Raw genomic sequence first — 25,464 nt, 5'->3', positions numbered from 1 at the left:
CACCAATTTACGTCATGATGGGTTAGTCTTAGCCCCATTTTTTCGTTTAAGGCATCCACACAGCCCAAAATCCTAAACATATTGGCAGCGCACTGGGTGGGAGCTAATCGGAAATGCCTAAGGTAACTCCTCATTACCGGCCCCATGGGGATTCTCATACCCCCCCTCTACGAAGGTGAGAAGGGAAATTACCACCTCGCCCGTCCTTCTCTCAAAATGCCACTCCCCCTCCTTGCAGTGCCTCAAGCTTACGTTGGGGGGAATCCTATAGTCCGCGATGAAATTTTCCATTGCCTCTTTGATCTCAACCAACTTTTTCAATTTAACCATCTCTAGGAACTACTAAACAAACTTAGGGGGTGACGGGAAAAGGAGAGGAACAAGAGAAAAATAAACCCAGAAAAGAAAAAGTACGAGTTATTGAAGGCAGAGAACTTACAGAAAAGAGGAAAGGTTCCTCGGACAGGTTTTTTGTGCTGGAGATAGACTTGAATTTGGATGAAAGTTTGACTGAACCCAGGATATATGCACTAGAACTCTTAAGTGCAAAAGTGAAGAGACAAATCAGTTCCAAAAATTATTTATACCTCCCATCGAAAGTAACTGCACGAATTTTCCCGCCCATTAAGGTAAAGGAATCTCCACCGTTAGATCACCATCGCGCCGTTGAATGTGGGAAGCACAGCGCCGCCTGCATTTAATGAAGGCACGTTTCACCTTCCAAGGCCCCAAAAACGTGTCTCGGACAGACGAAGAGTCTCTGGAACTAATAGATGACAAGGATTGACAAGCTATGACAGAGGCTTGATGTCATCAAAACCCTCCTCTCCGTCTGAGGATCCGGACAACAGGATTTTGAGGGGCTATTGTGGGGCCAGAGATTTTGTGGACCGGCCCACTTACTATTAGGGTCCAAGGCCCGCGCCGAAAAGAGTAGTTGCCGAGGACAAATAGCGAAAGTCCAAATGGCCTAGAGATGCAGCCGAGGATGACCCTATCCTCGGCATCTCGAGGACTAAAAGGGAATAACAGCACGTCATCAAAGGCAGCCTCCAAAGTGCTCCTAGAAGGAAAGGCGAGTGGAATGGGACTTACACGGGGGTGCGGTGTAGGAATGGTTTAAGGAAAATACGTCACCTCCGCATTGAATGCGCCATCAAACGCCTAAGCCACATTGATGGAAAAGACTCCTGAACAGTGTGGTTTCGGTTATTGCAACTAACAGAAAGTGGAGGGAGGCGGCTGATGGGACGGGTACTCGAGTAGTCACCTGCCTGATCAACAGATGGAAGGTCAGGATCAACTGAGAAGGGCTATATAATGTAAGTGCTTATGCGCCAAAAGGGGGCTGGAGGAATGGTACCCAAAAAGAAGAGAGGAATAATAAGAACATCAAGCTCAATGGACAAGGTCCATGGAAAAACTTAGTTCACCTCTGTGCGTCCATTATGAACACTATGACTAACCACCGTCCAGTGACCGAGACCTAGCCTTTCAGCCCACTCTCTACAAATTTTATTGTTTGGGCCTTTAATTTACGAACCTAATATCAGTTTGGATTCATTACAAATTGAGTCCTTACACTCTTATTTGTGAGAATATACATGAAGAATTAGACATGATGATGCAAAAATTTCAAAGTATCGATGAAGAATTAGGTATGAATGTACGATAATGCAAAAATTTTAGTGGGTCACTCATTCAAATAGATGCTTGGAAGACCTACAAAAGAAGATCATTGTATCAAAGGGCACCGATGTGGTGCCTGATTAAGTTTTTCAGATGTTTAAATCAAAACTCACTAAAACCCAATTTTTATTAAGTAAAATAGTATTTCAACTTTCAAGGTTTATCTTTCATACCTTAAATTGTGCGTAGTAATGTTTATATAGAGGTGATTTCTAGCCACCTTTCGTTGTTTTCCTCCATTTATTGGAGGCATAGCGTAATGGACATAATGACATTGATGGAATGCTAGAATTTCAGGATTTATGCCCAAAATTGGAAATTGTGGGTTGGTGGGGCAAGGATCACGCACCTCTGTTCAAGAAACTGCATGATTCCATGTGTGGGTCTCCTCAATTCAAATCGACTCCTAGTTGGACTTCAAAGAGATGAGTCCTTATAAGATAGACAAAATAATCAATACTAAAGTTATATGTATACTCTAATACAAATTTTCCTCTAAACTTCTCCCTCTCTAGTCTCTACCCAATTGTAACATTGTTGGAACTTTGTGCCTATCTATTGAGAAGATAGAATGGGGCATTCAACATATGTTTTTTTGACATATTTCAGATTTGGGGTGTGGGGAAGCTGCAAAATGGGTTGCATAAGTTCGTGAAATACAATTTATGATCTAAACGAAAAAGTCCAATATTGCTTAATTTAACAATTGGTGTGAAATAATCTGTTAACACAAAGAATAAAGAAGAGATGCATAAGAAAAATCAACACAAATAATTTATGTAGTTCGGCAATGTATATACATCCACAATAGCAAGCAGCTAAATAATCCAATATATGAGAAGATAGGATTACAACAGTGTTTATATATAATAATCATACCCAATACAAATTTCTCAAATAGGTTTCACTCCATTCCATTTCGCTCGTTACACTCTACTCCACTCTACTATGCTAATAAGGCCTCCAATTTAGTGGCCCAATAACAAACTATGAGCCAACTCCTACAACAACTAATGTGGTGGAAGAAAAATGGTATTTGTAATGCAATGATTCGACATTATAGGTTGCATTTCTTATAATGGAGATGAAATCCTGGATTTCCTTCCACCAAAATTTGTTGATCCCAAACAATAGTAGCAATAGGGAATATGTATCTTTTCATAAATCAAATTTTAAAATAGAAACTATCTATCAATTGCAATTAACCAAGAATCATTACCCAAGAGTAATGGATTCTGTATTCTTTATTCATGTTCATATGGTCTAGCAGCCCACTTTATTGGGGGTGTGGATAATCTGGCCTAACTTGGTTCATCTCTGTAATATTTAAAAGTTGAAACATAACATTAATTGTTGATATATTTTTGTTGAGTCATATCAACAACCAAATCATCATTTTTGTTTCATCATTTTTAAAACATTATAATATTTATTGTTATTACGTTTCTGTTAAGCTACATAAGTAGTCATATCATCATTTTCTTTCCATCATAAAAAGTAAAATAAAAATTTATTCTCCATATTAGTTCATTCCTACTATTGTATTTCCTCCAACCTTTCCCCTTCCTCCTTCTCTACTTTACTGTTTCAATTTTTTTATCCTAAATTTCCTCTTGTTTATATTTGGATTTTGGACTCTTCTTCTCCCCATCTTGTTTTGAATTTATTCAATATCATTTCTCCTATTCAATCCATATTTTTTCACACAAGAAATATGAGCTCTCTCTCTCTCTCTCTCAGTGGATTTTAGTTCTTTCTTATAACTCTAATTTAGGTTTTTTTATATGTGTTTTGGTGTCTTTTGTTTTCTTTTTTTTTAAATTCCCCATTGTTTATGGTCGTTTCATGACACAGTTTCTACATTCCCGATTCAATTAAGCCCAACTCCTTGTGGGCCATAGACAGCAAAAGCACAAGAGTTCTTTTGAGGAAGTGTGGTTTGGAGGGTAAGAGTCGATTTCTTTTGAATCTTTTGCATGAGTCTAACTCATGTGTACTAAGTCTTGTACTTGAAATTTCGACCCCAATAGAGCTATCATGCTTTTGCCATCTATGGTGCAAGTTTTCCACCCTACTCTCTTTTCCACCCAAAAAACACAGCTTACTCTAATTGAGTAGCCTAACCTTTTGTAGCATGTAGCCACCAAATGTAGCTTCCAAGATCTTGCAATAATTAGGAAACAAAAGCTAGTTAGAGCGAGTCACTTTATTTCCAAGATTATGTAAAAAGAAATCCAACCATTATATCCAAACAAAAGGCAAACTGAACCAAAAATAATATAATGATTTTTTTTTTTTTTTGATAAAGTTTCAACCTATGACATCCGCTTTTAATAATTATGTTTTTTATCATCAACCAAGACATCAATCAGTTTTTAGTATAGGCGGGGATTGAACCCCAAATCTTTTATTCAACTATCAGAGATTTTATTAGTTGAGTTAACTGAAACCCACAACATGATGAAATATTTGGAGAAATAAAAAGATAAAAAATATTTGTAGTTCTCAGGTATCATTGAGTGGGGTTGTGAAGTTGTGGCTAGTTTTGGACAAAGCAAGCAACGATATCAAAGACATGAATGGCTTTCTAGTTTCTATAGTATGTGCACGAAGTAGACTTTAATGATGATTTAAAAAAAAATTAATACTCCCTCCGTCCCAATTTGTTTATCCTGTTTGAAAAGTCAAACTTTTTAAAAGAACATCATTTATTATCTTATTTGCCTTATAAAAATATATAAGTTTACAAAACTACCCTTAAATAAATTTATCAGCTTTTTTAAAAAGAGTTATTCTTAATGAGGCAACTAAAAAGGTGTCCCAATTAAATTGATTTTTTTAAAATATTAGTTAGTTTTCTTTTCAAATAGTTTTGAAAATAAAGTAGGGGTATAATAGGAACATTAGTAAACTAATAATTTTTATTTTTAGAAATAGGACAATATTTTGGGACATCCCAAAATGAAATAGATGACAAACAAACTGAAACGGAGGTATTAATAATTTGAGGTCATAGTTTGCTATCTGTAAAGTTTCCTAGTGCCTATATAGGTAATAAATGAAAATTCAAAACAATCTATCTTGAAGTGGGAAGTGTCCTTATCTTTTAATCTTATCTTATGATAATGACCTATTGACTTCCATAAGCATGTTGATCCCATTATATTTCCATTATTGTATATATCTTAATCTTATAATAGTCTTGATTCTGTCTTGAAATTTTTGTTGAAATCTATCACCCCAAGAATAATGTTCTATATGGAGACCCTCAAGCCTGTCTCATCCATCTCTAAGAGCATCTCCAGCAACTTCATCAAATTTTTGTACTATTTGGTGAGTGAACAATGACTTTTACTTTTTATCTACCCACTTTATAAAATACACTTTCTAATATATTCTTTATATTTTCTCTATTCCATTAAAATATTATTTCTTCATTATTTCTTTAATATTTTTTTAATTCTTCCTTTATTCATGCTGGCACAAAAAAGTTAGCTTTGGAATTTTTTATTGTGATAAATTCTTTTCCTAATCTACAGTAACTCATCAAACTTGATGAGTTACTATTCATGAGCAAAAATTTTTTTGAGATATAGAGAGACTGTAGGAGTAATGAATTATGGTTTCATTCTCTATCATAGAGAGAATTTTGGGTTTAGCTATACCATTGGAGATGCTCTAATTAGGTCATGTTACAGGTATGAGATGGCCTGTTATGCTTGATTTTTAGGAAAAACAGGGTTTGTATGGTCATTTCTCACAAGTTCTAGAATTAGTAATGAAGCAATGCAATGACCATACCCTACTGTAAGGTTGAATTTAATCAACCATTTTATTGGTTTTATTCCGTGCCAAATTTGCTTGTATTTCAGCATTTAGTAACCCTGTATTTAGGTGGGTTTGTTGTATGGGTAGTGAGTGAGATAGAGTGAAGTTTGCTCAAGAGTGTGCAAGAAAACAGAGACTTGCAGCTTGGCCTCGCGGGTGACTCGCGGTTGCAAGCCGCCAGACGCAGCACACGTGCCAAGCATGCCGGAAGGTGAACAGTCATGCTAGCTGGAGCACTACAGGACAAAACAGGACAACTGGCCATACGGTTATCTCGCGACTGGATCTCGCGACTTAGTCAAGTCACGAGGTCAAGCCGCGAGCCACCCCTGTTTTGTAAAACCTGACATTTCACATTCCTCTCTCACTCTAGTATAAATACCCCTTTTACCCACAAATGTAAGAGAGCTTCCAAAGAGAATTTTGAGAGAGAAACCCTAAAGAAAAATAAGATTGATTCACCCACAATCTATACATTAGAGTCTCTTCAAATTCCTCAACTCTCTTCCTCTCCATTGTCAAATCCTTGAGAGACATTTTACCAAACCTTGTTCTCACCATATTCATCACTGTGAGAGGGCTGTTTGGATTTCTGGGAAGTAGTTAGGAAGGAACCAATCTTCATTGGTTGATGCTACGGTCTAGTAGCGGAATCCGAGAAGTTAGAAAAAAAAAAAGGTTCGGCGCAACATCGTTGGAGCAAGAAGCTTGGAGGGCTTAGGTGCACTAGGTAGATTAGGCTTGGAGGGTCTATTGTTGTCCATGTATCCCAACTATATTTTCTAGTGGATTGTTTACCGCTTAGAGGACGGCGGAGAGGTTTTACGCTGATAGTTTCGGTTTCCTCTTCGATAACACATCGCATGTTGTCTTTGTGTTTGCATCTTCCTTCCCTTTTATCTTTGTCTTTTATTATCTACTGTAGATTGTGATTTTAATTTGGTTTAGATAGTTTTTCCAATTTCATATTATAGCTTATGATAATTTTCCGCACACTAGTTGTTTGACATAATGCTTGAATTGATTAAGTTGTAATTTGAGAGTCTAAACGTTCAAGGGTGTTTATACACATATTTGAACTTTCACCTACCAACTACACAAAAAAGAGATTCTCAAGCTTCCTAGAACACTGATTCCACATATCAAAAGGAAAGAGAAACGGAATGATTCTACCTTCACCATTATATTTCCATGGGAACAAAACCTCAATGGGTATGGCCCAATTATGATAATTACAACGAGAAAAGAGATCCCATACATTTAAATTAGCCGATCTTTCGTTACTTTTACTTTCTTTTTCTTTTCTTTTTTTTCTTTTTCCTTTTCTTTTGGTTACTTTTACTTTTTCTAGTTTGATCATGCCCTTCAAATTATGCAAAGAATATCTACTTCCTGTTTATATCAAATATATCTTTCTTGGTGGTAGAGCCGTAGACTATGCCTGGTCAAAGCAAATTGTACCCTTTTTCTTTTTCTTTTTTAATATATATATATATATATATATACACGCTCCAACAAAGGAAAAAGATTAATCCAAGTCGAATTGAACTTCATCAGTAACATAAAATTTCATACTCCAAGTCAAGAAAACGACATTTACTTTACTAATAATGCCTTTGACCTGAAATCAATTAAGACAAGCAACTGATCCAGACAGAAATTTTCAACAAAGTCAATTTGGAAAAAAAAAAAAAAAGAGGTTCTGTGAGGAATGAAGGTCCTTGCTCTGTGGCTGGTTGGTAGTTAAGGACTACAAAATGGAGGATGGTAGCAACTTTCACTCTGATTACATGTAGGAGTTCTTGAAGTCTAAAATAAGCATGACATTGATAGTATTATAAACTGCAGTAGGCAGAATAAGCTAATTCTTTACAGAAGCAAGAAATCTAATTTTGTATAGAGCACAAGCAAAAAGTTATACGATGGTGAAACTGTGTCCAGAAATTTCAGCTGAGCTCACCAAGACTTCCTGAGAAGATGTAAATTTCTAGAGCCAACTCTACAAGAACCTGAACTTGAAAGAAGATAACTCCGAGCAATAACAAACATGAATAAACAAATTCACCCACATGCATTGTGTGCTAAGAAAGAGCAAAAGGCTCAGGTATCTGGCCACTCAGAAATAAATACCTTCCTTCCTATCCTTGCTGAGGTTCTCCAACCTTTCTTAGGCTTCACAATCTTTCAGTGACTGAGGGAGATTCCTCTGAAGAACTTTCAATACCAAAAGCATGCAACTAAATCCATACTTGAAGAGAGTGATTGTCAAGTATGACCTATGTCTCAGAACCTTCTTCTACTGTTGGAAGCCCACCCTCTCGAATGAATGCTGGATTAAGAAACTTTGCCACAAAAGCCCACAGCTTGTAAACATCCTCAAAGTTTGTAAGAAAGCTGAGAGAAGCAGTAACAACCTCAACTCGTATGAACCCACTTTTTCCACCATCATGTCGGCCATTTTCCATTGGCCTGGACAGGGTCGTATCTTCAAAATTCAAAGCACCACGATGTTGTCTTGGGCTATCTAAAATCCTTATGTGACTAAGGAAGCCAATGCCAAGGGAGATACCATCTCTTTCAGCCAGCTTCTGAACAACTTCTGGACTGATTAGCCCCCGGTTTCTGTCTCTCACATTAAAAGCCACAGCTGCACCTCTTTCATATTTAATTTTTGGGCCATAGATGTGAACGAGATTTGTGGCATCATCCCCTTCTGTACTAGGAAATCTTAGTTGCAGTAATGAGGTCACAAGCCAATTGATCAAAAACCGCAGCCTAAGAGTGGTTTTATTGAGACCCAACATATTAATGTGATCAAGATGCCGGCATATTATCTCAGTTTCCCTCCTGTCCCAGTCTTGGCCATCAGCATACTCGCCATCACTGCTTTGCTCTTCATCATCCAGACTATTTATAGATATTTCTCTAGGCTCCAATCGCTCTTTATGATCGTCTTCCATGCTGAAGGATACCCTCCTTTCCCGGCTTGACGGTTCACTCTCTTCCAAGCCCAAAAATCTATCACCAGCATATCTATTCCCTTCCCTTCTCCCCAACAATCTATATTCACCTTCAGTTTCCCTTCTTATGGCACTCTCTTTCACCTCCCGGCAAATTTCAGAGGCTGATCCATTCTCTTGGCTGTGATGCAGACAGGCAGAAGTTGATCTGTTGACATGGGATCCATTCACCACAGACTTGGACATAGACCCAGTAGGAACAGGTTTGCTAGTTGCAGGCTCTTCTTGGATCTCGTGAACATGAACACGATCAAAACATTCTCCACCATTTTGTGAAGTGGAGTATGTCTCTGCAAATTGTTCTTCTTCAGGGATCTCCTTGACATGGTCTAGTTCCTGGGAAACTGACATGACAGCAGCATCAAATGATAGCATATGGCCATCATCATGAGGCCCAAGGTTGACCTCCTTGTCATCATATAATGGGCTGCCATATATCTTGGAAGAAAGCTTTGGCGATTGTCTCTTGTGGTTCTTCCAGCCTCTAAACCAAAAAGGCGGTAAGGGAGAGGCCACTTTCTGTTTGTTTAGTTGGCTTGCATTGTCAGACTTCAGGGGACTCTGACCCAAATCAATCCAGTATGAGTTGTCTGATGACTCATCTTCACTGAAAACTGGGCTCTTCATCACCTCCCCAACTGAAATACTCTCGGTTTCTTCAAATATTGTGCTTGTCCCATCTCTGTCAGAGCTGTTATCATGATCCATCTCAGCCTCAAACACATCCCTCACCTGGGCAGATGTATATGCACCAGAAAAGGCAGGCAGCTGTGTTCCCTGGCGAGTTTCAGACGTCTTCTCACCATTCTCTACAACTTCATCATCTTCTATTCCAGCCAGTCTTTCCAAAGCATCCATAGAATCACTCAGATACAGAGGAAATTCAGGGGTAATCTTCACCATTCCAACCCCAGTACACCCAGATTGACTTTGAAGGCTTGCCATTACTGATTTCTTGATCAGAAGGCATCCAAAACCAGTCGGGTCAAACCCAAAAACCCTGTAAAATGATGTGATAATAAAATCCGGTCGGAATAGGGACAATCCAAGTGAATCCATATCTTTGGGACCCAATGACCCAGCATCTAGTAAGACATGCCAATTATTCTGTTGTGCTAGTGCCATCCATTGATACGAATACTTTGCCCCAGTAACTCTAGACTGAACTGGAAACACAAAAAGACCCACCGCAGAATCCTTCTTTCTCCTCTTCTTACTAGAAATTTGCTTCCTCAAATCAGTGGAGCACAATTTCAAGGTTGGCCATTTGAACCATGCACTATGCACTTTAGCCCCTTTCTCTCTAGCACTCTGACCCATCCAATTCACAGACTGACTCTCATAATCAAACATTGTCAACAATTTTTTGTTCGTATGAAAAGGGTATGACTCAGCCAACAATTTATAAGCAGACCCTCTACTCACAGTAAAAACAAGGCCATACTCATGCTCAGGAATGTTCAAATAATCCATAATCCTAGCCTTTATATCATGCTCAACAGTCCCTCTCTCCGCACCACCATATAATGCATGATTGCTCAAATTTGCAGTAATTTCAGATAAACTAAACGTAGAAGACTCCCAATAATGCAGAGATTGAAGATAAGAAAACAAGCCAAACCCACAGTAATCAAGGCATACCTTTGGGGACAAGTGAGAGTACTCCTCTGACCTTAGCTGATCGATCTTCTCCGAGGACAGGTACTTGGGATACATAGTGAGGAACTTTGAGAAAGACTCACTGAGGTCAGGAATAGATTCTTCAGACTCAAAAGTACGCTCTGCAGCGAGTGCAGTGGCTCTGAGGAATTCACGCTGGGCGTGGAGCCTGGCAAGCGAACGAGACCTCCCCAAGCTCTCCTCTTGGTTGGTCTCAGACTCCATGTCTTTGGATTTGAAGAGAGACCCATCTTCAGAAGCTTCTTCAAGAGCTTCCCTAAGCTTGTTCTCTTGCAATTTCCTGAGAATCGATGATTTCTTCTTGGTTTCAACACCTGAATGTTCAGACCCATCTTTTCTTCTTCCGCTCTTCTTGTCTAAAATAAGAGCGGCGCAGTGTGTAATGGGTTTCCATACAGACAGATGCATGAAAGCAATTCAGATCAAAGAAACCCCAAACAACTCAAAGATCCAATTTTGGACAAAAAGTAAATTTGAAAATTTTGAGAGTCCAAACACAAATTAGGACCTCAGTGGACAATTTTGGGCTGAGAAGTGAAAACCCACAACAGAAATGCAATGAGAGAAGGGTCACATTCGCACATATAGACAACAAAGACAACAAATTGGAAGAAAACCCAAGAAAGATCGATAGACTAAAAGGGCTCAAATCCTGGAACCCAGATCCCAAAAATTTCACTAGAAGCTCACAACCCCACAAGACAGCCACTGAATAAAACAATGTTAAAAAGGAAAAGGGTTTCCTCAGAAAACGAAACCTTCCTCTGTGTGTGTGTAAAATACTCCCAACGAAGCAGCTGAAATGAAGGAGCTCAAAGACCTAACCCTTGAAACATATAGGAGCAATTAAAAAGCAAACAAAGTAGCGAACTTTCCACATCAAATGCACATTTATTACTTTCTTATTAGTTAGAAGTAAATCCAAGAGATACCAGTGCTACTGACAACCCCACTCTGCCTCTGCCTCTGGATATTACTTTACTTTGACTCTCTCTCAGTCTCTCCTTCTCTCCAATCCTATACATTAAGCTCGCTTAAAAATGGGGAGAAAGGACATTTGACTTCTACAAAAACCCAATTTGTATGTAATTGATTCTAGTACGTTTGGTTACTTTGTTTTAGTAATTTTTTCTCCTTTTCTTTTCTTTTCATTTAAAAAAATATATATAGGTAAATAAGTACGTAAAAATATGTGTAATGTTATTTAAAAATTAAAAATATATTATTTAAAACTTAGTGTGCATGAGAATTGAAATAAAAAATTAAAATCATTTCACCATTTAGTTTATTTTTTACTACTATTTATAGGCTTTACTGTACTTTTTGACACTATTTATAAGTTTTACTATACTATTTCAACTAACTTTTATTTTTATGTATAATACTTTTAACAATAATTTTTCAATTTTAACAAAATAAACACTATCTAAACGCCCCTTAATTTTTATTTAATTTTTCTTTTGTCTTTGTTTTTGTTTTTGTTTTTTTTCAAATAAATTTAGAAATTGCTTGTTATGGTGTGATGTGGTGGGACCAGTGGAGCTGCTCAAAGTCAAATAATCAGCTGGCTGGCTTTTGTGTAAAAGCTGTTTTCTGTCCAACTAGACACCCGCATAATATTAGTTGATGGTCCAACCAAAGCCCCTCCATGAATCTTTCATTGCTTTCTCTTTTTAATCCTACAAGTTTGATTTAAATATGTTTCCTTTATTGTATTATTGCAATTTCTTCTTGTTGGATTAGCAGATCTTTTTTTCGTAATTCCTTTTGAAATGGTTGCTTGATTCGCTAAACAACTTTATTTGACTCATTAAAATAAGTGATAAATTGCAGAGCTTTTGGAAGGAGGAGGATTTATGGGAAATCATGCACTTCTTTGAGGGACTAGTTTTCCGCTAAAAAAGGAATGGATTTGAATGTAAAAAGTAAAAGATACTGGGAGTATTTTTTAAAATGAAATTATACAAAACCAAAGGATAAAAATTTCCTCAACTTTCTATAATAAATATAAAAATTATACGTAGTAGTATACTTTGTCCTAAGTCCCACATCCCTCCCTCAACATACATTTATAGATCACTGTGGGGGTTTTTTTCCCCGCACACTCGGCTCATTGTCCTCTTTGGGGAGCCAAGTCCGCAAGGATTTGTCCTCGTCCCCGAGTGTGGTCTTTGGGATTTTCATCTCTTTGAGGCTTAACACCCTTAGTCCCACATCGGTTAGAAAAGCGCTCCACGCATGCCTTATAAGCCCTTGGAGCAAGGAATGGTGTACCACTCGTCACACATGTGTGGCCGAGTTGGCTCCCCAAAGAGGACAATGAGCCGAGTGTGCGGGGAAAAAAAACCCCACAATCACAAGTGACCACAAACTACCTTCTCAAAAAAAAAAAAAAAAAAAAGGTGACCACAAACTAGAGCTAAAAACCTTGTTTCCAGGCTGGTTTGATAAGCCTTTCGCGCCCAAATAAATAAAATTTATTCATGAACAACATAGGGTTGATAAGAAACAAGTTTGACCCTATGCCCATTTAAGGCTTGATTGTAGGATAACAATTTTAGTAGATCTCTCACTTTCAACAAAAATAGCCTTTTACTCTTTTGGCCAAGTGAAAATTTAGGGTGATAAATGAAGCCAACCTAGTATTATAAGTCAAGCTTGTTCATTTAATTTTAATTCAAACACAAATCGAGTTCGAACTCATTACTAAATAATATTATACATATTAAATTTTAGTTTATTTTCTCATTAAACAAGCTCAAGTTTGTTATGTTTGTAACGGTCGGTTAGACTAAAGTTTCTAAAATCCTATTTATTTATTTTGTAATAAAAAGATTGAATTTTGTCATATTATCAATATTTAATGAGCACTATTCTGTTTTTTATAATTTAATAATTAAATATAAAGATTTAAATCTTGAATGTCTTTGTATTTTTTATTTTTTAGAATTTCAACTTATGGTGTTTGCTCTTAATCATAGTTCTTTATTATCAAACAAAGACATCAATTGGTAATGTAGACAGAAATTGAACCCTGAATCTCTTATTTAACCATCAGAAACTTTATCAATTAAATTAACTGAAACCCACTTAAATGTCTCTATATAAATGAAAAAAAATTAAAGCGTATTACATAGTAGGTGTATGCAACAACTAGCCAGCAAGATACTCATGTGAGTCTCAATCTCAGTCTTAGTCCCTTCCTCCTATTTAGGAAAATGTGTTAACCAATTGAGTATGACAGTTTTTAGTTTTTACTCTCACCAAAAAAAAAAAATAAATAAAATGTTATGACAGTCTACCTACAAGAGAACAACACAAACAAAAAAATTAAAAACGAGGTGGGCCTGGGCCAGGCCCTAGTTCGCAATTATATGGGCCATATTTTGGTCGATTCTCATGGACTGTTAAACCCTTAAGCCATTTTCCCAAACCCCTCTCCTCAGCTCCACTCACTCCACCCAACCCAACTCTATGCGGCACCACGGCCACCGCCTCCTCCGCCGGTGGGCTCACTACAAGCCCCAAAAGCCGCAAGCCCCACCAGCCCCTCCGACGCCCCCGAAGCCACCACGGAAACCACAGAGCTTCACGTTCCACGACTCGACATGGGAAGACCCGTACAGCTGGATGTCGAACCTGAGCGACAAAGTAGCGATGCGGCACATGGACGTGTACATGGAGCAAGAAGAGAAGTACACGGAGGCCGTCATGTCCGATACAGAGCGCCTCCAAGCCAAACTCCAATCCGAAATGGCCTCTCGCTTCGCCTTCGACCTCTCCACCCCTCCCCTCCGCTGGGGCCCTTGGTATGTCATGTCTTTTCTGTTTCTTTACTTTCTTTTGGGGTTAGTTTTCATTTTTACCATTTACGTTTCAAAATTTTCATTTTTACCGTTCATGTTTAATTCTGCTTGGCTGATATGTCTTCATTTCCGTTAGTATTCTGGTGACACCTCGTGTTATAAGGATGATGTGTCTTAATAGACGGAATTATGTGGCACTTAACCGTCATATTATTAGTATCATTTGGCAAAGATTATTTTTGCTCAATTATTTTTGCCAAATTATTATGCTATTTGCACTTTTTATTACTATTACTATTTCAACTCATTTATATCTTTATCTACAGTATTTTTATCAAAAAAAGCCGATCACAAATGGACCCTAACAAAATTGACTTATATGTGTCTTAGGTATTGACTTATACTTGGGATAGCTTATATTGGACAACTTATTTTATTATTCAGTTAACTTTATTTACTGTACTTTCAATAAAAAGTTTTCAATTTTAGCTAAACAAGTTGTTCTCAAATGGACCCTTAATGAACATAGCAACATAAATGAACTTATGTGGATGACTTCACTTAATGGACGAGGTTACTAATAGAAATGGATTGTAAAGTCAATATAATTGTAGAATCAAATATGAAGTGGTGGGTTTCAGTTAACTCAACTGGTAAAGTCTCTGATGGTTAAATAAGAGATCTAAGATTCAATCTCCGTCTACACTAAAAACTGATTGGTGTCTTAGTTTGATGATAAAGAGTTATCATAAAGAACAAACGTCATAATTTGAAACTCTCTCCAAAAATATATATATATGAAGTGTCAAAATGAAAATCTTGAAACTTAAAGGACCAAAATGAAAATAACGCCAACAGTATGTTAGTGTTGTTTTTTGTTATTTTTACTATTTTGAAGTGGATTTTGGTTGCCACAGGTTGTACTATCGACGAGTGGAAGAAGGAAAACAGTATGCAGTACTATGTAGGAGATTAGCAAACTTGAATGAGGAGTTCATTTCTCATAAATATCCTTCAGCTGGATTTGATTTTACGTCCGGGAAGAGAATTGAGCAGAAGCTGCTTGATTACAATCAGGAAGCCGAGAGATTTGGAGGTGCAAAATCATTTTTGTTAAGGAACTAAAACATTATAAGACACTTTGCCTAGTTTTCAGTTCACTAGCACATGCTTTTTTAGCATAGAATGGCATTTTTAAATTCCATTTCCTATAATAGTTTCCAAGTTCCAACCAAATGAAGAACTTATTACACAGTTTTAATTTTATTTTAGTCTCAATTATTTACAGGTTATGCTTATGAAGAGTTATCAGAAGTATCTCCAGATCACCGGTTTCTTGCGTATACTATGTATGATAAGGATAATGACTACTTCAGGTTGTCTGTAAGGAATTTGAATTCTGGTTCGTTATGTAGTAAACCTCAGGCGGAACGTGTTTCAAATTTGGCATGGGCCAAGGATGGGCAAGCATTGATCTATGTTGTTACAGATAATAATAAGAGGCCATACCGGTGTGTGACTGTTGGATTATAGAAATTCTCTTTTATGTCATTTTGTTATAATTTGTTTGTTGTCTGTTGGAATTATAAAAAATGGAGTTGGCATTTTTTTTTTCTCTTGTCATCAGGATATACTGTAGCATGATCGGATCAACTGATGAAGATGTGTTGCTTCTGGAAGAATCAGATGAAAATGTTTATGTTAACATTAGACATACTAAGGATTTCCGATTTGTGACTGTGAATACATTCTCGACTACATCTTCAAAGGTGATCTATGGAAAACACATTGTTATACACTAAGGATCTTTTAAAATTAATTTATTGAGATGATATAATGATAGTGACCATGTTTTAGGTATTTCTGATAAATGCAGCTGATCCATTGTCTGGCATGACATTAGTTTGGGAGTGTCAAGGTCTAGCCCACTGTATAGTTGAGCATCATCAAGGATACCTTTATTTATTTACAGATGCAACCAAAGAGGGCCAATCAGTTGATTATCATTATCTTCTTCGTAGTCCTGTTGATGCTTCTTCCAGTCCAAGAATATGGGAGGTTAGTGGGTCAACTATGCCTTTAAATGCTCTATAAGCCTCCCTTGTTCCTTGTGATGATTTTTTAAAGTATGATCATTAGCATTCAATTGTTATGTCCTTACGTCCATATGATTTTTCTTTGTCTGTCTTGATTGTTACTCTCAGTTAGTACTCTTTCAGTAATGTACTATATTGTTTAGCTGGTTTTCATAAATGATAAGATCGAACTTATTCTTTTAGTAATCACTGTTTTTTTTTTTACTGCAGAGTGTATTTATTGATGACGAAGATTTGATTGTTGAGGATGTTGATTTCAGTGATAAACACTTGGTACTTATTACTAGGGAAGGTAGAAAATTCAGAATTTGTTCAGTTACTCTCCCATTGCCTGTTGGGAAGGTAGGCACATGAAAATAAATCTGGCATTTGTGCACATCATGTGTTGACAACAACCTTTTCACCATGACCATATTTATCTCATGCTCTTGACAATTCTTATTCTAATATTTTTCACTGTTGTGGCAGGGAGCAGTTCATCCAAAAGAGCTTAACCCATATTTCCTCCCTCTTCCAAGTCATGTTTCTCAAATTTCACCTGGGCCAAATTATGACTTCTATTCATCAACCATGCGCTTTACAATTTCATCACCTGTGGTATGTGAGTAAATATGTCCTTTTCTTCAGATGATTGATTGAGGATGCCACTTTATGAATTATTGTGATATCAAATGTATTTGGTGGCAATGGCCCAGAATTCTCTATTTAACCCTAATGTAAACATAGTTAGAACTTAGAAGATGTGAATAGGAAAATGGTGTTTTCAGGTTCAATTTACTTGTCATCAGTTGTCATTAGGAGACTGATGTGTTTGGGTATTTATGTATGTGTCTTTGTGTGCATCTGTTTTGCATATCAGAGTCACAGATTTGTTTCTTAATGTATTACATCTCTTATACCAGACAAAGTGATTTTACTCTCCAGACTCTATCTTAGGCCTTTGGCTTTCAAGGTAGGCGTTGGAGATCAATGTTTTTATAAATGATTGAGTGGAGATTTTGAACTTTTTTGGCTGCAGTTTCACGTGCTTTATTTTTATATTTAATTTTCTGGTGCTTAAAATTCCCCTGGTTGATTTCAATTTTTAGTTTTTAGTAGCTGAGGCCGTGAGGTTAGGTTCTTTAGGCATAGCATGTATGCTTCTGCAATTTGAATTACTGAATTCATATCATTTGGTACACATTTTAGCTTAGTGTTCCTACTATCAAAAGATAACGACGACGAGGTGTCATTTTTTAAAAATATTTTTCACGTTTTTATGAGATTGTGTGCATCCCCAATCCAATTAAACCCATGCTCTTGAATTTTTCACAGATGCCTGATGCTGTGGTTGATTATGACCTCTCAAGTGGCAAGTGGAATATCATTCAACAGCAAAATCTTCTTCATGAAAGAACACGAATATTGTATGGAACAGCTTCTTCTGCAAGCATTGCTGAAAAAAGCTCAAATATCATAAATTCCAATTCCATGAATGAAATCAATGCTGAAGATGATACCTCATGGAATGACCTCTCTGAGTTCTATGCTTGTGAACACTATGATGTCTCTTCTTGCGATGGGGTTGTGGTTCCTTTGACTATTGTTTATTCACGCAAACACAAGAAAGAGAATCAAAACCCTGGGCTACTTCATGGGCATGGAGCTTACGGTGAATTACTTGACAAACGATGGCGTAGTGAGTTGAAAAGCCTTCTTGATCGTGGTTGGGTTGTTGCTTATGCTGATGTTAGGTTTGTTTCATATTAATAACTAAAGTTCTCTATGGCTATTCTGTGAACTGAGCTGCATGGAAAAACTTATACTTTTCACAAAGTGCTGTTTCACTGCCTATTGCTTAACTATGATGGTCTGGATGATTCATTCCAGGGGTGGTGGTGGTGGGGGTAAAAAGTGGCATCATGATGGCAGGCGTGCTAAGAAGCATAATTCCATAAAGGATTATCTTTGCTGTGCCAAATTCCTTATTGAGAAAGGGATTGTGCAGGAAAACAAGCTTGCTGGTTGGGGTCATAGTGCTGGAGGACTTTTGGTCGCTTCAGCCATCAATTGTTGTCCAGATTTATTTCGTGCTGCAATTTTGAAGGTATGCATGGATCTGTCTGCCTGCTTTTGAATCTCATTTGTTCTTATTTCATAGCTTTTAGTCTGCATGCTTGGATTAAATGGAGTTCATTGTTCTCGCATAGAACAGTCTTATGTGATAAATACTTGTTATGTTTTCACTACACGAAAACCAAAGTCCAAGTCCAACAGACATCTTCGTTGGATTAATATATTGAAAATCCCGTTGTTGGATTACACAATCTTTTTGTTCTCAACACGCATGCCAAAAACTTGTGATTTTTGGATGTTATTTTACTATATAATCCCTAAACTAATGTTTTGTATATATTTTAAATACAAAAAACTTGAAATTAAACCCTTTTTTTTTTAAAAAGCTATAATCTCTAATCATCTTGATATTTTGTAAGCATGTAAGGAATAACGAGATTATGTAATCCAATGGTAGAATTGTCAAAAACACATTATGAAGTGGTGTAACATTGAAAAAAAAAAAGTTACATTATACTTAACTCAAACCTAACCCTCTTTATATTGAGTATATAAAACTTATGGTAGAGCTGACTCATCTGTTATATTCCTCTTTGTAAGTCACTATCAACTTCTGTATCTGTTTCAGGTTCCATTTCTGGATCCAAGCAACACTCTTCTCTACCCCATTTTACCACTTATGGCTGCTGACTATGAAGAGTTTGGGTACCCAGGGGATGTTGATGAGTTTCATGCTATACAGAAGTATTCTCCTTACGATAATATTCAGAAGGATGTTCTTTATCCAGCTGTATTAGTTACCTCATCTTTCAATACACGGTAACATTTTTTAAATCTTGTTTTAGGTTTTCCTCTGCAATATTTATTAACCTGTGAAAGTGTAGTAAGCTCAGAACCAAAGTTAGTAGATAACCATATCCATATGCCAGCTGATGGATGAGGGAAGTATGATGGTTAACAGTGAAGTAAGCTATATCAACCAGGGTATTTAGTCCGGATATTTAGTAGTAGTCTCTATATTATGGCTTCTTTGGCTCCTATTATAACTCTTTCCTGGGTGTGAATAGACAGATATTCGTATACTTGTTCCACCAGGGTAAAAAAAACAAAAAACAAAAAAAGGAAAGAGATCTACTAGCATGTATTTTTCATCAGTCAAATGTGCTTGTTTAAGTCCCAGATTTTTTTTCATGCTGAGCTGATCTACAGAACAGATAGAATGAGCCTTTTGACTTCTTTTTTTTTTTTTTACATGTTTCAGATTTGGGGTGTGGGAAGCTGCAAAATGGGTTGCACGAGTTCGTGAACGTACAATTTATGATTCAAGACGTCCAATATTGCTTAATTTAACAACAGACATAGTGGAGGAAAACAGGTATCTGCAGTGCAAGGAATCGGCATTAGAGGCTGCATTTCTTATAAAGGCGATGGAATCTTAGATTTGCTTTGGATTTGCTTCCACCAAATCTGTTGATGTCACCCGGACAAATGATAGCAATAGGGGAGAGGCATCTTTTCATGGATCAAAATTTTAAAATCGAAAGTCCATGAGTTGCAACCGGGATCCAATCAGGACCTAAGAGTATGGATTCTTTATTCAACATTCAATTCACACTTGGTTTCTATATGTCATATGGTCTAGAAGCCCACCATTTTGGGGTGTGGATGATCTGGCCTAACTTGGTGGTTCATTTTAGAGAAAGGAACAAACTGTATCAAGACAGGAAGGGCTTTCAATATAGGTGCATGATGTAGACTTTTGATTATACAATTTTTAATTGAGATCACAAGTTTGTTATCTGTATGTTTCCGTGTGTCTTATTGGGTTATACATAATACAAAAGAATTTATCTTGAAGTTGAAGGTGTCCTTATCTTTTAATGTTATGATAATGACATTATAAATTACAGAAACTTCTTGATCCCATTTTTTATGTTTCCATTATTGTATTTGTTTTCTGATATTAATGCTGACAATTGAAATCCATTGGTTTAGTAGCCAACTGTATCTTATTTCATCTCGAGTTTGTCAACGGATCACTGTCACCAACTAGCATGTATATAACTATAATCTACTTTAGAAGATAACTTCCCCACAAATGCTCTCTGAGAACGATTTTGTCAAACACCCCTTTTTTTTCTCCTACATTAATGCAATCTTTTAGATGGTATAAAAGATTTCCCTGATGAAAAATATATTGAAACTGAAGCTTGTTCAACTAGGTTGCTTGTTTCCATTTCTTTTATAGGAAAAAACAGGTTTTGGATTATCATACCCCACCAACTTCACGAGAAAGGACCCTCTCAAGCTTCCCTAGAACTCAGAATCCACAGGTCAAAAGAAAATAGAAATCGAATGATTCTACTTTCGCCATAATATTTCCATGGGAACAAAACTCAATGGGTATGGCCCAATTATGATAATTACGAAGACAAAAGAGATCCCATACATTTAAATTAGTCCAATCTTTGGTTACTTTTACTTTTTCCATTTTGATAATGCTCTTCGCATTATGCAAAGAATATCTATTTCCTGTTAACATCAAATCACTACTCTTTCTCGGTGGTCGAGTAGGCCTGCTCTAAATCTAATCCAATTCCAATTGTTCCCTTCTTCTCTTTTTGATATTTTTTTTTCTTCAAAAAAGACAAATAAAAATAAAAACAAAACAAAACAAAACAAAAGTCGAATTGGACTTCGTCAGTAATATGATAAACTTTGTCATTTTCTTGTTTTTTTCGCTAGAAACATAATTTCTTATTTTCATGTCAAGAAAAGGATACCCACTTTACTAATCATGCCTTTGACATGAAATCCAATTTAGACAAGCAACTGATCCTAATAGAAATTTTTGTCAATGTTAATTAGATAAACAACAATTTTCTCAATTTTTTCGTAACTGCTAAGGTAAAAAGAGGTAATTGGAATACAATAAAAGTGTTGTAAGTGATGATTTCATGTGAACTCAATTTTGTACCATCTTTCTGTGATGCATTGTGGGGGATCCTAAACCCTTTTTTTTCCTGAGGCAACAATAAACATGCCATTGAGTACTAGTACAAACCACAGTCCACAGTAGGCACTAAGCTAATTCTTTACAGAAGCAATAAATCTAATTTTGTATAGAGCAGAACCAGAATGTAGTGTCATGGTGAAATTCTGTCCAGAAATTTCAGCTTTGAGCTCACCAAGACTTCCTGAGAAGATATCAATTTCTAAAGCCAAGAACCTGAACATGAAAAAAAGAAAAAGAAAACTTGGAGCTATAACAAACATGAATTAACAAATTCACCCAGATGCATTGTGTCCTGAGAAAGAGCAAAGGGCTCAGGTATCTGGCCATTCAGAAATAAATACCTTCCATCCTTGCAGAGGTATTTTCCTCCTTTCTGAAGCTTCTCAATTTTCCACTGTGACTGAGGGAGATTCCTCTGAAGAATTTTCAAAGCCAAAAGCACAACTATAACTCATACTTGAACAGCAAGATTGTCATGTTTTGTCTCATGTCTCAGAACCTTCTTCTACTGTTGGAAGCCCACCCTCTTTGAAGAATGCCGGATTAAGAAACTTTGCCACAAAAGCCCACAACTTGTAAACATCCTCAAAGTTAGTAAGAAAGCCAAGGGAAGCAGTAACAACCTCAACTCGTATGAATCCGCTTTTTCCTCCATCATGTCTGCCATTTTCCTTTGGCCTGCACAGGGTAGTATCTTCAAAATTCAAAGCACCACGTTGTTGTCTTGGGCTATCTAAAATCTTTATGTGACTGAGGAAGCCAATGCCAAGAGAGATACCTTCTCTTTCAGCAAGCTTCTGAACAACTTCTGGACTGATTGGCCCCCGGTTTCTGTCTCTCAAATTGAAAGCCACAGCTGCACCTCTTTCATATTTTATTTTTGGGCCATAGATGTGGACGAGATTTGGACCGTCATCCCCATTGGAACCAGGTAATCTTAGTTGCAGTAATGAGGTCACAAGCCAATTGATCAAAAACCGCAGTCTGAGGGTGGTTTTATTGAGACCCAACATATTAATGTGATCAAGATGTCGAGGTACTATCTCAGGTTCCCTCCTGTCCCAGTCTTGACCCTCAGCATACTCACCATCACTGCTTTGCTCCTCATCATCCAGGCTGGTTACAGATATTTCTACTGGCTCCAATGTCTGGAGGTGCTCTTTACGATTGTCTTCCAAGCTGAAGGATACCCTCCTTTCCCTGCTTGATGGTTCATTCTCTTCCACACCAAAAAATCTACCACCAGCATACCTATTCCCTTCCCTTCTCCCCAACAACCTAAATTCACCTTCAGTTTCTCTTCTTATAGCACTCTCTTTCACCTCTGGGAAAATTTCAGAGGTTGATCCATTCTCTTGGCTGCAATGCTGACAGGCAGAAGTTGATATGTTGACATGGGATCCATTCACCCCATTCACCAGAGACTTGGACTTAGACCCAGTAGAAAGGGGTTTGCTACTTGCAAGTTCTTCTTGGATCTCCTGAACATGAACACGATCAAAACACTTTCCACAATTTCCAGCAGTGGGGTTTGTCTCTGCAAATAGTTCTTCAGGGATCTCCTTGACACGGTCCAGTTCCTGGGAAACTGACATGACAGCAGCATCAAATGATAGCACATGGTGGTCATCATGAGGCCCAAGGCTAACCTCCTTGTCGTCATATAATGGGCTACCATATACCTTGGAGGAGAGTTTTGGGGATAGCTGCTTGTGGTTCTTTCTGCCAGTAAACCAAAAAGGTGGTAAGGGAGAGGCCACCTTCTGTTTGTTTAGTTGGCTTGAATTGTCAGACCCCAATGGACTCTGACCCAAATCAATCCAGTACGAGTTGTCTGATGACTCGTCTTCACTGAAAACTGGGCTCTTCATCACCTCCCCAACTGAAATACTCTCAGTTTCTTCAAATATTGTGCTTGTCCCATCCCTGTCAGAGCTGTTATCATGATCCATCTCAGTCTCAAACACATCCCTCACCTGGGCAGATGTATATGCACCAGAAAAGGCAGGCAGCTGTGTTCCCTGGCGAGTTTCAGATGTTTTCTCACCATTCCCAGCAACTTCATCATCTTCTATTCCAGCCAATCTTTCCAAACCGTCCATAGAATCACTCAGATACAAAGGATATTCCGGGGTAATCTTCACCATTCCAGCCCCAGTACATCCAGATTGACTTTGAAGGCTTGCCATCACTGATTTCTTGATCAGAAGGCATCCAAAACCAGTTGGATCATATCCAAATACCCTGTAAAATGATGTGATAATGAAATCCGGTCGGAATAGGGACAACCCAAGTGAATCCATGTCTTTGGGACCCAATGACCCAGCATCAAGTAAGACATGCCAATTATTCTGTTGTGCTAGTGCCATCCATTGGTATGAATACTTAGCCCCAGTAACTCTAGACTGAACAGGAAACACAAAAAGACCCACAGCAGAATCCTTCTTCCTCCTCTTCTTACTAGAAATTTGCTTCCTCAAATCAGTGGAGCACAATTTCAAGGTTGGCCATTTGTACCATGCACTATACACTTTAGCTCCTTTTTCTCTAGCACTCTGAGCCATCCAATTCACAGACTGACTCTCGTAATCAAACATTGTCAACAATTTTTTGTTCGTATGAAAAGGGTATGACTCGGCCAACAATTTATAAGCAGACCCTCTACTCACAGTAAAAACAAGGCCATACTCATGCTCAGGGATGTTCAAATAATCCATAATCCTAGTCTTTATATCATGCTCAACAGTCCCTCTCTCCGCACCGCCATATAGCGCATGATTACTCAAATTTGCAGTAATTTCAGACAAGCTAAACGTAGAAGACTCCCAATAATGAAGAGTTTGAACATAAGAAAACAAGCCAAACCCACAGTAATCAAGGCATACCTTTGGGGACAAGTGAGAGTACTCCTCTGACCTCAGCAGATCAATCTTCTCTGAGGACTTGTACTTGGGATACATAGTGAGAAACTTTGAGAAAGACTCATTGAGATCAGGAATGGCATCTTCAGACTCAAAAGTACGCTCTGCGGCGAGTGCAGTGGCTCTGAGGAATTCACGCTGGGCGTGGAGCCTGGCAAGCGAACGAGACCTCCCCAAGCTCTCTTCTTGGTTAGCCTCAGACTCCATGTCTTTGGATTTGAAGAGAGACCCATCTTCAGAAGCTTCTTCAAGAGCTTCCCTGAGCTTGTTCTCTTGTAATTTCCTGAGAACCGATGAGTTCTTCTTGGTTTCGGAAGCAGAATCAGACCCATATTTTTTTCTGCTCTTCTTGTCCAATAGCAGAGCAGCGCAGTGGGAAATGGGTTTCCATATGGACATATGCATGAAAGCAATTCAGATCAAAGAAAACCCAAAAATTCACAGATCTATTTTTGGACACCAAGTAAATGTGATGATGAAAAACTAGAATCCAAACCCAAAATTAAGACCTTTTTAGTGAAAGCCCCACAACAAAAATGCTATTCAATTAGTTTGGGAACAGGGAAAATCACACATATAGACAGCAAAAACAACAAATTTGAAGAAAACCCAAAAAAGATCGAGAGTAAAAGGGATCAAATCCTAGAACCCAGATCCTCAAACTTTCATTAGGAAGCTCACAACCCCACAAGACACTGAAAAAAAAACAATGTTAAAGAAAAGGGCTTTCTCAAAAAATCAACACAGAATAGAGAGAAAGCAGAGTCAAAATACTCCCAGGAAACATGAAAGAACTCAAACTCAAAAGACCTAACCCTCTCTCTCTCTCTCTCTCTCTCTCGGTGACACTGTTTGTTAAAGATATAATTAAAAGCAAACAAAGCAGAAACAACTCTCAGCATCAAAGGCACAATTACTTTGTTAGTAGTAAATCCAAAACATACCGGTATTGATAATATATGATATGATAACCCCACTCTGTCTATCACTTTGACCCTCGCTCTCTCTCTCTCTCTCTCTCCAATCTTACAGACTAACCTTCCTTAACAAACTGTGAGAAAGGACATTGACTTCCACCAACCACATTTCTAATTGATATTTAATTTCTTTTTTTCTTTTGTTTGTTTTTTTGTTTTTTAAAATTGCTGATATTAGCAGCTCTGATGGGCCCCACTGTAGTTCCTAAAAGTCAAATAATCAGCTAGCTTTGTATAAAAGCTGATTTCTGTCCAACTAGGCGACCATACATACTAGTTCTTGAAGGAGCTCCTCTATCCTTGATTGCATAGTTTTTCACTTTTCTACCGTCGGTTCTATGATAATTACTTATATTATAAAATTATTTTAATTATT

The 25,464-nt window shown here is 37.5% G+C and overlaps 3 protein-coding genes across 4 annotated transcripts; 1 reads left to right on the top strand and 2 right to left on the bottom strand.

Moving 5' to 3' along the window:
* Positions 1–7,289: 7,289 nt before the first annotated feature.
* Positions 7,290–11,253, bottom strand: LOC115994411. The gene has a single exon (XM_031118550.1). It carries the CDS (start codon positions 10,623–10,625, stop codon positions 7,794–7,796), a length of 2,832 nt encoding a protein of 943 aa, XP_030974410.1. The 5' UTR covers positions 10,626–11,253; the 3' UTR covers positions 7,290–7,793.
* Positions 11,254–13,616: 2,363 nt separating this feature from the next.
* On the top strand, positions 13,617–19,972 carry LOC115950954 (protease 2). Its single transcript, XM_031068242.1, has 11 exons — positions 13,617–14,026; positions 14,941–15,119; positions 15,312–15,534; positions 15,651–15,792; positions 15,881–16,081; positions 16,330–16,461; positions 16,588–16,716; positions 17,434–17,852; positions 17,989–18,205; positions 18,803–18,993; positions 19,436–19,972. The coding sequence occupies exons 1-11, from the start codon at positions 13,692–13,694 to the stop codon at positions 19,611–19,613; spliced, it is 2,346 nt and encodes a 781-aa protein (XP_030924102.1). The 5' UTR covers positions 13,617–13,691; the 3' UTR covers positions 19,614–19,972.
* Positions 19,973–21,077: 1,105 nt separating this feature from the next.
* LOC115994364 lies at positions 21,078–25,171 on the bottom strand. 2 transcript variants are annotated; one of them, XM_031118485.1, is made up of 2 exons: positions 21,969–25,171; positions 21,078–21,868 (listed from the first exon to the last, which is right to left on the bottom strand). In XM_031118485.1, the coding sequence occupies exons 1-2, from the start codon at positions 24,514–24,516 to the stop codon at positions 21,696–21,698; spliced, it is 2,721 nt and encodes a 906-aa protein (XP_030974345.1). In that variant the 5' UTR covers positions 24,517–25,171; the 3' UTR covers positions 21,078–21,695. The 2 variants fall into 2 exon arrangements, with proteins under 2 accessions (XP_030974345.1, XP_030974344.1); XM_031118484.1 differs by having other exon boundaries at positions 21,078–21,403; positions 21,532–25,170.
* Between the last annotated feature and the right edge of the window lie 293 nt (positions 25,172–25,464).

This window comes from Quercus lobata, chromosome 6, assembly GCF_001633185.2.
Source record: "Quercus lobata isolate SW786 chromosome 6, ValleyOak3.0 Primary Assembly, whole genome shotgun sequence".
NCBI lineage: Eukaryota > Viridiplantae > Streptophyta > Magnoliopsida > Fagales > Fagaceae > Quercus > Quercus lobata.
Note: the sequence above shows the minus strand (reverse complement) of the source record. Positions and strands in the feature narration are given on the sequence as shown.

Coding starts and splice junctions, on each gene's coding strand:
- LOC115994411 (XM_031118550.1), bottom strand. CDS start 10,625: ATGCATCTGTCTGTATGGAAACCCATTACACACTGCGCCGCTCTTATT.
- LOC115950954 (XM_031068242.1), top strand. CDS start 13,692: ATGCGGCACCACGGCCACCGCCTCCTCCGCCGGTGGGCTCACTACAAG. Junction 16,082..16,329: donor CCAGTCCAAGAATATGGGAG/GTTAGTGGGTCA, acceptor TTTTTACTGCAG/AGTGTATTTATTGATGACGA. Junction 16,717..17,433: donor TTACAATTTCATCACCTGTG/GTATGTGAGTAA, acceptor AATTTTTCACAG/ATGCCTGATGCTGTGGTTGA.
- LOC115994364 (XM_031118484.1), bottom strand. CDS start 24,516: ATGCATATGTCCATATGGAAACCCATTTCCCACTGCGCTGCTCTGCTA.